General features: G+C 37.8%; 1 protein-coding gene across 2 annotated transcripts; it reads right to left on the bottom strand.

Moving 5' to 3' along the window:
- Positions 1 to 2,728: 2,728 nt before the first annotated feature.
- fkbp7 (FKBP prolyl isomerase 7) lies at positions 2,729 to 12,122 on the bottom strand. 2 transcript variants are annotated; one of them, XM_020526482.2, is made up of 4 exons: positions 11,652 to 12,122; positions 7,639 to 7,790; positions 4,584 to 4,711; positions 2,729 to 3,129 (listed from the first exon to the last, which is right to left on the bottom strand). In XM_020526482.2, exons 1-4 carry the CDS (start codon positions 11,849 to 11,851, stop codon positions 2,968 to 2,970), a joined length of 642 nt encoding a protein of 213 aa, XP_020382071.2. In that variant the 5' UTR covers positions 11,852 to 12,122; the 3' UTR covers positions 2,729 to 2,967. The 2 variants fall into 2 exon arrangements, with proteins under 2 accessions (XP_020382071.2, XP_048455325.1); XM_048599368.1 differs by lacking the exon at positions 2,729 to 3,129 and adding an exon at positions 4,288 to 4,331 and having other exon boundaries at positions 4,445 to 4,711.
- Positions 12,123 to 12,126: the final 4 nt, after the last annotated feature.

The raw sequence follows: 12,126 nt of genomic DNA, 5'->3' as shown, positions 1-12,126 counted from the left end.
TAGGAGTTAAATTTAACCAAAAATTTGCTAAGGGTCAATTTCAGGCAGTTTCATGTAGGATTTCTGTCTGAACTCTAGAAAGCTATTTCTACAATTCTCCATAACTCACCTCATTATGTGTGCACTACACATCAAAGGCAGTTTTTGTGTTATTGCGTGTTGATCAGTGGCAGAAGTAATTGAAACTTTCCAGATCTTCCAGGATTTCTGCTGCCAGTGTCATACTTAAATCTCAGCTATGTAGTAGGTCAATCACTGCCAACCAGGGACTGTCATTCACAGTACATGTCGTGGGAGGGAAACAAAAGAGAACAACTTTTGAGGGCACATAGATGGCATGGATGATTCTTCATTGGAAACAGAAGATCACATTTGTAAATGTTTTACTACCTTACTTCATTACATGGCTGATCAACTGTAATTATAATTGCAGCTAAAAGAATAAAACTACACGGGTTTCTCATCCTTAGCAGTCATGCAATGTTAGAAATCTTAAGGAGTGCTACTCTTCCTATAACGCCCAGTAACAAAACATCCTGTCATTGTTCAATGTGGGAGCATCACACGTTAAAAGATTTTAAACAATTGAGACAGATCTCAGTAAAACATAAAAACAAAACCCTCCCCCTACTCATTATTATAGATTTACAAAAAAAAAATCAAGATGGCTAAGTTTTAAAAATCTTAAAAACACTTAGCTGACCAATGAAATCCTGACACTCGCAGCTGTGAGTAGTTCCAATAATGAAGTCTCCCCAAAGTCAGCTGTGAATTTCACTGTTTCTCTTGGACCAAACTCCAATTTCCAGAAATGCTCATAACTTCACAGTCAGCCGTGAAGGTTCACTGCCTGGTCAGTCAGCTGTGAAGGTTCATTGCTACTATGTTTTTTGATGAAGTCGAGAGCCTCTTAGACCTCCCATGTACCTTCCCTCAAAACTGCACTCTGTCTTTCTTCCCATTTAAAATATTGTTGTTTTTGATCTTTTTGAAAGCTCCAAAAACAGAGTAAAAACTTCTAGCAACAGTAATTACTGCTCCAAGAAAATCAAGGAAATCAGCTCCAGCACTGGAAAAAATACGTCAAAAAAAAAAAAAAACAGCCCTTAAAGCCATGATTCTCTTGCTTTCACCATTTTGAAATTTCAAACATTGTGTGTTGCAATAAACTCTTACCTATTTTTGGAAAAAATATTTCAGTAAGGCGTATGACAAGGCTCCACACAGTAGACTGGTTAGCAAGGTCAGATCATGTGGAATCCAGGGAGAGCTAGCCATTTAGATAAAAAATTGGCTTGAATGTAGGAGACAGAGGGTGATGGTGAAGTGTTGTTTTTCAGACTGGAGGCCTGTGACCAGCAGTGTGCCATAAGGATCGGTGCTGGATCCACTGTTTTTTGTCATATATAAATGATTTGAGGCGTAGTGGACAGTGAAGAAGGTTATTCTCAGCGTACAACAGGATCTTTATCAGACAGGCCAAGGAGTGGCAGATGGAGTTTTAGATCAATGTGAGGTGTTGCATTTCGTCAAGGCAAATCAGGGCAGGACTTATACACTTAATGGTAAGGTCCTGGGGAGTGTTGCCGAACAAGGACACCTTGGGTTGTAGGTTCATAACTCCTTGAAGATAGAGTCACAGGTAGACAGGGTAGTGAAGAGGTAATTTGGTGCACTTGCCTTTATTGGTCAGTGCATTGAGTATAGGTGTTGGGATGTTATGTTGCGGCTGTACAGGACATTTTCGGAATACTGCATTCAGTTCTGGTCTCCCTGTGATAGGAAAGATGTTTTTATACTTGGAAGAATGCAGAATGTTGCCAGGATTGGAGGGTTTGAGCAACAGGGAGAGGCTATTTTCCCTGGAGTGTCAGAGGTTTGAGGGGTGACCTTAGACAGGTTTATAAAACCATGAGGGGCATGGATAGGGTGAATAGCTAACCCAGGTAGTGTACTGTGTGCAGTTCTGGAATCCACATTATGAGGGATGTGACTGCACTGGAAAGGGTGCAGAGATTTACCAAGGTGCTGTCTCAGCTGGCGAGTTTGTTATAATGAGAGATTGCCATGTAATGAGAACAGTAGACGTCTTGGACTCTGACAGCGTAAAAGATTGATCTCTGCTATCTCACTGTAAGAGAGACTAACTTTTGTCCAAATCCTTTCCAATTCCAACTGATTTACCATGTCCTGAACTTGTGTATACACTGATGCTCTATGAACCATCTTTATATATTGGTGTTAGTGCCCTCTAGTGGTTTCCTCATCAATGAAAGCACTTCTCATTATCTTCACCTGAACTGCCTGTAACGATCACCTGGCTGGGGAAGTCTCCTCTCACTCCAGATGTGATTATTCTTACAAGGGAGTTTTTTAAATTTAGAAGAAGGGTATACACTACTTCCTTTAAACATTGTCCTCTTCAACAGGCAAAGTTGAAGGCAGTATTGGACTTCAGAATCAATTCTAACAGATCAACTGTATTTCTAATTACAGTGAAAACAGAGAATATAGTTTTTCTAGTTAGTTGATTTACAGTATCCCTTGAAAAAGGGCTGGCTGAACAGTGAGAAGTAATGATTTTATTTTCAAAATTCAAGTTTCCTGAACTCTTGCATCATTTACATATTGCCTTGCCTGTTCCAATTTGGTGTACAACTTCAGTAGTTTCAAGAATCAGTTAATCAATTGTCAATACCAAATAATGAGGCATAAAAGAGATTGCAGCTGATCATTTAAAAATATTTATTTGAATGGCTGTAATACAGTCCAAAATTTCCTGAATATGAACTGGAGTGATTCAATTCCACAGTCTCTACTTTGGGCTTAAAAGTAATTTCAATACATCAAAAGGTAGAGATTCTAATAAACACTGTGTTCTGAAGTAGCAAAACAAGTCGTTTTAAAAAATAGTGGAATTACTGCATTTTAGTTAGGTAAATGTAAAATTATCTTGGCGCAGAAATGCTACAGCTCATCATGCTGAAAAATATTATACTCTCTGGCAGAAATGTAGCCATCTCCATCTTGATCATTCTTTAGGAGAATATCAGTGAGGACACGATCTTTGTGGAGAGAATCTTGAATCCTATTATCTCTCTTAAACTCCTCCTGCAAATATACATTTAGCTGAAATAAACAAAACAAGAAGGAATCTTAAATCAGCTTAGAAGCAAGGCAATTACAGTTTTCATTTAAAAAAAATTACTTGAGTTAATCAGATGTTTCAAAGCAGTACCAGAGGATTGATGCAGTTGCTATGTATATGGTTATGTACCACACAGCAGGTTGGTTAAAAAAAGATGCCAATGGGATTAAAAAGACGGCATTATTGTGAATAGGGAGATCTTACAGTGAGTATGGTTTGTGCCTCCGAGTCAGAAGTTCTGGGTTTGAATCCCAATTTAGGACCAAATAACTAACTAAACAGACTGAGTACCAAACTGCAAATCCTTCCCACACAATGACAGGTGGCAAGAGCCGGAGACAGTTCATCGTCCAAACAACAACATTCGCGCTCATTGTCACAGCAATTCTGACTCAGAGATTTGGTTCACACACAGCAGTGTGGACAAGAGTTGACTAAGGAATAGAAAACAGACAATAGTGGTGAATGGCTGTTTTTCAGATGAGAAGAAAATATTAAGTGGTATTCCCAAGACTCCAGTTTTGAACATTGCTATTTTTGATATAAAATTAATGACTTGAGTTTACAGGATATAATTTCAAACTTTGTTCATGGAAATGAAATTTAGAACTGAGATGGTTAGTAACAGATATCAAAAAGACATAGGCTGGTAAAATGGGCAGATGAAATTTAACACAGAAATGTGAAGTGATAGTATTTTGGGAGGAAGAATGTAACTTAATAGTATAATTTTAAAAGGGAGAGCAGAAACATAGGGACCTGCGATTGTATTCATACCAATCTTCGAAGGTTGGAAATCTTAATAAAAATCACATGGGATCAACATTATTAAAGGAAAGATAATTAAGAAAAGGAAGTTGTGGTGTAAAATACACTGTTTAGACCTCAGTTCGAATACTGTATTCAATTCTTGGCAACACACTTTAAGACGGATGTCAAAGCCTTTGAGAATTTTACTGAACTGGCAGCAGGATACAAATTTTAAAGAATGATTGGCAGAAGAACCAGAGGCTACTCAAAAAAAAAAGACAGACTTTTCCAGAAAAAGACAAAACTAAAAACTGAAATGTTGGTGGAAATAGATTCAATAATAACATTCAAAAGAGAAATGAATAAATGCTGGAAAGAAATATATTTACCGAAACATGGGAAAAAGGATGGAAGTCAGATGAACTCTAAGGAGCTGAAACAGGCACAACAGGTTGAATGATTTTAATTAGAATTGCACATGTTTACCAATACCACAAATGGGACATTATCAAATTTTGTTATGCTGAAACAGTACGAAGCATTTACCTGCAGTTAGACCACACATTATGACCAATGTAGTTTCCTATGCGTATTAGTTCAAAGGTGGTAATGAAAAACACTCAAACTTCAAGATCATTTCAGGTTTGGGGTAATCAACTTTTTCAAAGTAATCATCCTTGCATACCTCATCACGGGAAAGTTTTTTATCACCATCCAAATCAATGAGCTGAAAAGATTCCACACTTCGTGGCCCTCGTCTCACTGCATAAAGTTCGGTTTCAAAAATCAGGGTTGAATTCGGGGGTATCTTATCTGAGTAGAAAACCAAATGTTATTTCTCTTTGATGCAAAGGTATGCTTGATTTACATCCAAACTTCATTTCCCCACAAAGATTAAGATTTCTATTGTTTCTTCCTTCATTCAAATCGGCAGGGCAGTTTATAACCTAAATTTTCCAAGGTGAAATGGTACGATCTAATTCACCAACAAGTGCCAAAGGCCTGATGTTTCAGATTTTCATTCTCAGATATCATCGAATACCTGAACCCAACAGACAACAAGCAATCCACACCATTTGAGGAAAATCGTACAGTGCTCAGGAATGGCAAAAGAATTTAGCACCCGGTGCTTAGCTATAACTAAATGAGGACGGAAATCCAGAATAATTCAAATCTTGAATTTCAAGTCCTGTAGGATCTTCAACATATTAACATGCAGTCCTTCTGGCACTGTCCACTTGTGGTATTTAGGTTGGATTATTGACCTGGCGACAGTGCACTGGTAGAACTAAAAGGAGGGAAATTTGTCGCAATACCAAAGTGGGTGACATGGTGGCTCAGTCGTTAGCACTGCTGCCTCACAGCACCAGGGACCAGGGTTTGATTCCACCCTTGGGTGACTGTCTGTGTGGAGTTTGAATGTTCTACCCATGTCTGCACAGGTTTGCTCCTGTTTCTTCCCACAGTCCAGAGATGTGGAGGTTAGATGCACTGGCCATGCTAAATTGCCCATAGTGTCCAGGGATGTGGAGGCTAGGTGGATTAGCCATGGGAAATGCAGGGTTACAAGGATAGGGGAGGGGGTTGTCTGGGTGGGAAGCTCTTCGGAGGGTTGGTGTGGACTTGATGGGACAAATGGCCTGCTTCCAAACTGTAGGGATTCATTGACTTAAAGTTTTAGCTACATCCTTTAATCTAAGAAGACTTGTATAATGTTTCCTAACCCAAGTAACTGTACCTTTCGATCCCTCACCTCAGCCAACTTCCAGAAATTCAGTCAATCCACGTTTCCATCCTACTGATGATGTAATTATGCATAAAACACTTGTCTGCTTTTGGTTTACTTTCCTACAACACTATGGTATTGTAATGAATCTCCTTCCATTTACCATTAACACTACAATATCATCAGGTTAATAAACCAACCCTGTGCACACCCCTAAATATTACAGCAGGACAGTGCCAGAAGGACTGCACATTAATATGTTGAAGATCTTACAGGACCTTGTAAAGACTGTACACCTGCAGAGATTACCTTCTCAGAGATGCTGCTTAGTGCAATAACTCAACAAACAGCTACTTGTGACTCATTGAGGAAAAAAAAACACTAATTAGGATTGGCACGAGTTTGGGGTCAATGCTCAACTGGGACTGATTCTGGATCACCATTAAGAATGTCAGTTTTTGAATGCTATATCCGAGGTGGGCAGCGCACAAGTAAGGATGTGTTCTTTGGGCCCATTTGTGGCAGTGATAATGTCCCTACCCCTGGACTAGGAGGCCTGGGTTGAAGTCCCATCTGCTCCAGAGGTTCGTAACAATATCTCTGAACAAGAAAAAAGGTAAATAAAAAAATCTCAATTTAAGGGGGCTCACTTGTGGTGCAGCAGTGGCGTTCCTATCCCTGGGTCAGGAGGCCCAGGTTCGAGTCCCACCTGCTCCAGATGTGTACATCATCATCTCTGGACAGATTGATTAGAAAAATAAGTTAAATAGAAAAAAAAGGAATCTCAGTTTAAAGACAGATCAAATCTTGATCTTCAGGTACCAATTAAGTAAATGGTGTAGAAGGACACATGGAAAAGCTCTCCTTACAGTAAGATTTCCCACTTACCCAACCTTAATGGAATTTTTGATATGCCAGTCTTTCAAGATCACAACATGTACAACAAAAGTGCAGTCTTATTTCCAAATGAAAAAGGAATGCCTACAGAAGTATAGGTTGTGGCTTAATCCACCAAAGAAAAAAAAAAGCAAAACTAACTCTTTCTTTCCAGCCTTTTGTCATCGGTCTCCTTACATAATCTATTTTAATATCACTTCTTTGTGCACCACTCATTTTTTGAAACTTGCTCTGCCTATTCTGGATTCAGCCTTTTAACTCACTGTGCTATTACGCTTACATTGAAACCAATTCTACTGTTATATCCACCACCTTGTAGTTTTTATTACTGGTGTTTAGTACGATGGCTATGCTAGCAAGGTTTCATTCACTGCCAACCTTTCATAACTGAAATGGTGATGTGATTTTCATTTGAACCGTACAATCCTTATTGTAATCCTTTATTAATCACTTGGTCAATAGTCAATTATTTTCATTGGTATTAGTAAAGTTAGTAATCCTTTACCAATGTTTAAAGTATGCACCATGTAGAAATAGATACACGCATTCTATTCCAACAACACTAGAGGCTCACCTTCTTTGGCATGCATAATTGCTCAAAAGATATCAATGGATTATGCGGATGGAAAAGCATCTTCTTAGGAACTGCACAAAATTTTAAACAGTCAATAGTGAAGCATCACCAATTAGTCAAGGCAACTTAGAAGTACAACTAAGTACTATATGTGAAAGGTAGTAAATATAATTGTTAGAATTGATTATACAGCAAATCCATGCCCAGAACATTCTGACATGCCTTAGGACAAAAGTGTAGGAAGTAGTATTGCACATTGCAAAAGTTTCAACAGTTTTAGTTTCTCATTTATTCAAAGATAATGTTAAGAACTTTGGCGAAAATATTCCAGATTGTTAAGTAGCATTCATTAAGTCATTGCTGCTTCACAAATGAAATTCATAGCAGTAATGTACATGCTGTTACTGTGTGTTACATGTTCAGTGTTGGTCTACAAGGCAAAATGGGCGGAATTATACCATTTATATTAAATTAATCCAGTCTTCATTAATACAAATTGAGAGAGTAAACAGGACAATTTGTGAAATTGCATTTAGATATTACCTCTAGCAATTGCTCCAAATGCCAGGGAAGGTGGTATAGTTAATTTTCTTTTCTCCCCTTCACACATACCATCCATACCAATGTCTAATCCTTTTATTACTTGCCCAACACCAAGTATAAACCACTTAGGATGGCCGTCATTGTTTGTACGACTGCAGAAATAAAATGAAATGTTTTCTCAGTTAGGTTCAGGTTCTAAATCTTTCAATAAAACCAAAGTAAAAAGTTACAATTTTTATGAAAACTGTTCCACAGATAAACTAGATCCCAAAGCAAATTATAAAGCAAAATTAGGCTTTTTTTCTTACATAGAATAAAAGTAATAACATCTTTGGGCCATAAAGCAGGCTGGAAATGTATTCAGGGTGTTTATTTAATGTTGCTGGGTCGATTTCCTGGAACTCTCTTCCTAACTGCATTGTGACTCTACCTACATCACTTGGAGCATAGTTGTTCTAGAAGGCAGCTCACCAACACCTTCTCAAGGTCAACAAATGCACTCTCAGCCAGTGATGCCCACATCCAGTCAATGAATAAAACTATAAAACACAAGCCAAGTTTGATACTCAATACTTAAAGCATACTTCAAGCAAAACAGAACTACTAGTAAAACATAGACAGCTATTTATCATCTATGTTGATGTTGTGTCTTGTAAGCGCACCAAATTGAGAGTGCATCAGTTTTCTAAGTTCTGCTAACTGATACTTTGAGAGACGTCTTCATTAAAGGTCAATAAAACTTTATCTGAATACAAGTATCTCTATGAAATGAATTCAGAAACCATTCTAAATTACTACATAAAATGTAGAAATCACCTGTAAGTATATCTCAAATAAAAACAAAAAGTTGGTAAAAATTAGCAGGCTTGGCAGCATTTCTAGAAAGAAAATGAGTTAACATTTCAAATCCAATATGACTCCTTTGGAACAGAGATGTAGAAATATGGTAGTTTTACTTTGCTGTTGAAAAAGAGTACAGCATGTCAGGTAGAATCAAAGGGAAGATCACAGACAGTTTAAAAATTGAACGGATAAAATAACTAAGGAATACAAAAGGCAAAGGGAACAGTTATGGATGCAGCGTTTGTCTAGAGTATGCTTTATGGTGGAAAGCAGGACAGGTCTGACTGAAAGCAAGAACAGACTGACACTAGCAAAAATAATCAAATTAGGAGGACAGTTCATAGTTTGAAGTTCAGTCCAGAAAGCTTTAGAGAGCCTAATCAAAGGACGAAGTGCCGATCTCAAGCTGTGTTGGGTTCCAAGGGATTTTACAGCAGGTCGAGAACAGAAATATGAGATTGAGAGCAAGTGGTGAATTAAAATGGCAAGCAAAAGGAAGATCGAGGTCATGTTTGCTCACTAAGCAGAGGTCAACTAATTTGTTCAGTGTCTTACAGTGATAAGAGTACTGCATGGTAAGCGGCGAATACAGTACACCAAATTATAATACAAGGAAATCACTCTTTTACCTGGAAGCAGAGTTTGGGACCTTGGACAGTGAGCAGACAGAAGTTTAAAAAAAACCTTCTGCGATTGTATGGCAGGATTCTGTGGGAAGGGGATGAGGTTTGGAGGTGATATTATATTGATTTGTTTCAATATTGCCAAACAAGAAAATCTAGTTTATCCATTTTTCACAATGATGAAAGCTCCTTCTGTGAAAAATGGTAACTGAACAACTCAAGCCAATATAATTAAAATGTTAAATTGTCTATCAGGTGACTATACAAATGGAAACTGATTTTAATTCCTTTCTAGTTGAACAATATAATACAAAGAAACATATTCAACACAATGCATAACTCACAGTAGAGTATGACCTAGTCTCATCTATGATCACATCCAGCAACGGAATCTGGGTTTTCACTGACCGCAAAATTCAAGCACTTGACTGATTTTAAAGAAGCCATATTATTAAAGAAAACAACTTTAAAAGATGATAAGAGCAGCATGGTGCAAGAACTGGAAGTAAAAAGGGAAAGGGAGAGATAATCACATTTATCTTCACTTTACTTTAGGTGATAATGATTAAGAAAGCTATTGATGTTTAATTTTGTAAATAAATACAAACTTATGTTCAGCATCAAAATGCAAGCTGAAACGCACAGCTCGTCAAGTTAAAGAGTAATGACTGCCATTACTATGATATGAATTATTCTGAAAAATGGTAACTCAACAACATGCCAATCTATTCAAAATGTTAAATGGTCAGGTGACAATACAATGGAATTTAATTTTAATTCCTTTGTAGGTGAATAATGATATATATTAGGCTACAACTAACTGGAAGAGCTCATATTTACTAAATTTGAATGGTTTGATTTTATTTCATACAGAATTTAAAAATAAAATATTTAAAAACAAAAATGTATAACATTTTGTGGATTAGCAATTTTATTTTAAGTTCTCACTTACTGACTCTCATGCCGAACATTTCCCATCACAAACCTTTTTCAACTGAAAAAATAGCATGTCAGAGTGTACAGGTATTTATATTCCCTTTGATTAATAAGATTTGTGACTTGCCACATTTCAATCCAACCTAAGGATTTTCTATTGAGTTAGTTGCTTAACAGAACGAAGTTCTAAACTGTTCACAGAATGTTTCAGTTGCTCAGTATATACATATTATGCAAATTCTGTCTTTCAAAAGGAATCCCTGGAACATAGAGTATACTAGTTACTTTCAGGATGAAAATAAAATTCTGCTCAATCCTAACAGAAAAACATAAGTGAATGATCTCTATGACTCTATAACAACCTGACTGTCATTGCCACTCCTTAGGATATCTGGCAATTAAAAGGAAAACAAAACAAAATGCTGGTAATTCACCACAAATCCAGGAACAAATGGTTAACATTTGAGATACATTCACTTTTCTTCAAAACCGTGGAGTGACAAATAAATAATCTTCATTAGCATAATCAGAAAGAAACAGAGGGAAGGCAAACAACGTATTCTGCAGCTAGAAAGTTAATGTAGTGAAAGACCACAAATGGAAGTACTTGTTAAACCATGAATATTGCCTGACTTTATATCAGTGATGATGGCACACGTGGTTACCTTTCACTGTCATTACACCTGAAACTGACAGCAACTTATGTGATCCGCATTTAAATGTAGAAATCTGGAGGTTCCAGCTCCTCCAGAGAGGTGTTTCCCTGAAGTCCTGCAGATGGAGGTCTTTTGAAATCACATGCATTTCAATTTGTACTCTAATGATCTCATTAGAAAAACACAACCTATTATGTCTTGTTGAGTAAGATGCAACTGGCTTAATATTCCATGGGAAACTTGAAGGAAAGTAAACAATGTAGCTACAGAGTTAACGGATACACTATTAATAATCTTACAGGAATCCTTAGATTCTGGAGTAATTCTGGGGGTTTGGAAAACTGTCAATGTAATACTTTTATGTCAAAAGGAAAGGAGACAAAAAGAACAAATAACTATCTGCTGTTTGGAACATGTTGGAATCTATTATGGATGTAGTAGCAAAGTATTTAGAAAAAGATAACATGATCAAGCAGAGTCAACATGGCTTCACAAACGGAATGTCACACCTCACAAATTGATTACAATTCTTTGAGGTTTGGATTCTAGCATAAGAACAAAAGTAGAAGCAGGCGGAGGCAATTCAGCTCTTTAAGTCTACTCTGCCACTCAACATGCTCATAGCTGATCTTATCTCAGCTTCAACTCCACTTTGCTACCCAATCTAGTGGAACCTAACACACCTATTCTGCCGGTGCTTAAGAGAGAGAGAGAGAAAAACTCACAAGTTCACAAACTTTTGTAGAAACGCTCTGCAAGAGCACGACAAAACCGAGCTAAATAGTTTGGAATATGAAATAGCAACTGGATTTAAGAAAACGTCCAGAACCTAATTTAGTAGAAAGCTTACAAAATAAAATTAAATACGTATGACAAACTTGTTGGCATTTGCAAACACTCTGCTAAACATAATAGAAGCGCTGACAAAAAAAAACTGCCCCGAAGGACAGCTCACCTGCAATAAATCTGCGACCCGTCTTCTAGGTAACCATCATAATGCGCATTAAGAGCATCTCCACGTTTGCTCTTCACCGGGCAATTTTCTGGCCTATATATAATCTCTATCTTTACTTCTTCAGCTACTTTCGCGGAAATATAATTGAAGACAACAGTGCAAACCAGCAAGTAAACGAACAAAGTACCGTAACGGCACATATCGACCAGAAACAAGTGGTAGGCCAACGGCCACAATCAAACCTAGAACCGTCAGCTCGAGCTTGGCTGCCACGTCTCCGTCTTCCCTCGTAACCCGGACAACTACCAGCGCGCTGCAGACCCGTTTCCCATTGGTCAACCCAGCTGTCAATCAGCTTCTTCGCCCGTTCCCACTCGCGATGTAATACCGTCCCACCCTCCCAGGACGGTGAGGCGGTGTCGGCTCTGCAGGTGGTTCTGCGGCTGCGCATTTTCCGAGGTCCGCCCCATCGTCC

This window comes from Rhincodon typus, chromosome 7, assembly GCF_021869965.1.
Source record: "Rhincodon typus isolate 14 chromosome 7, sRhiTyp1.1, whole genome shotgun sequence".
Taxonomy (NCBI): Eukaryota; Metazoa; Chordata; class Chondrichthyes; order Orectolobiformes; family Rhincodontidae; genus Rhincodon; species Rhincodon typus.
Note: the sequence above shows the minus strand (reverse complement) of the source record. Positions and strands in the feature narration are given on the sequence as shown.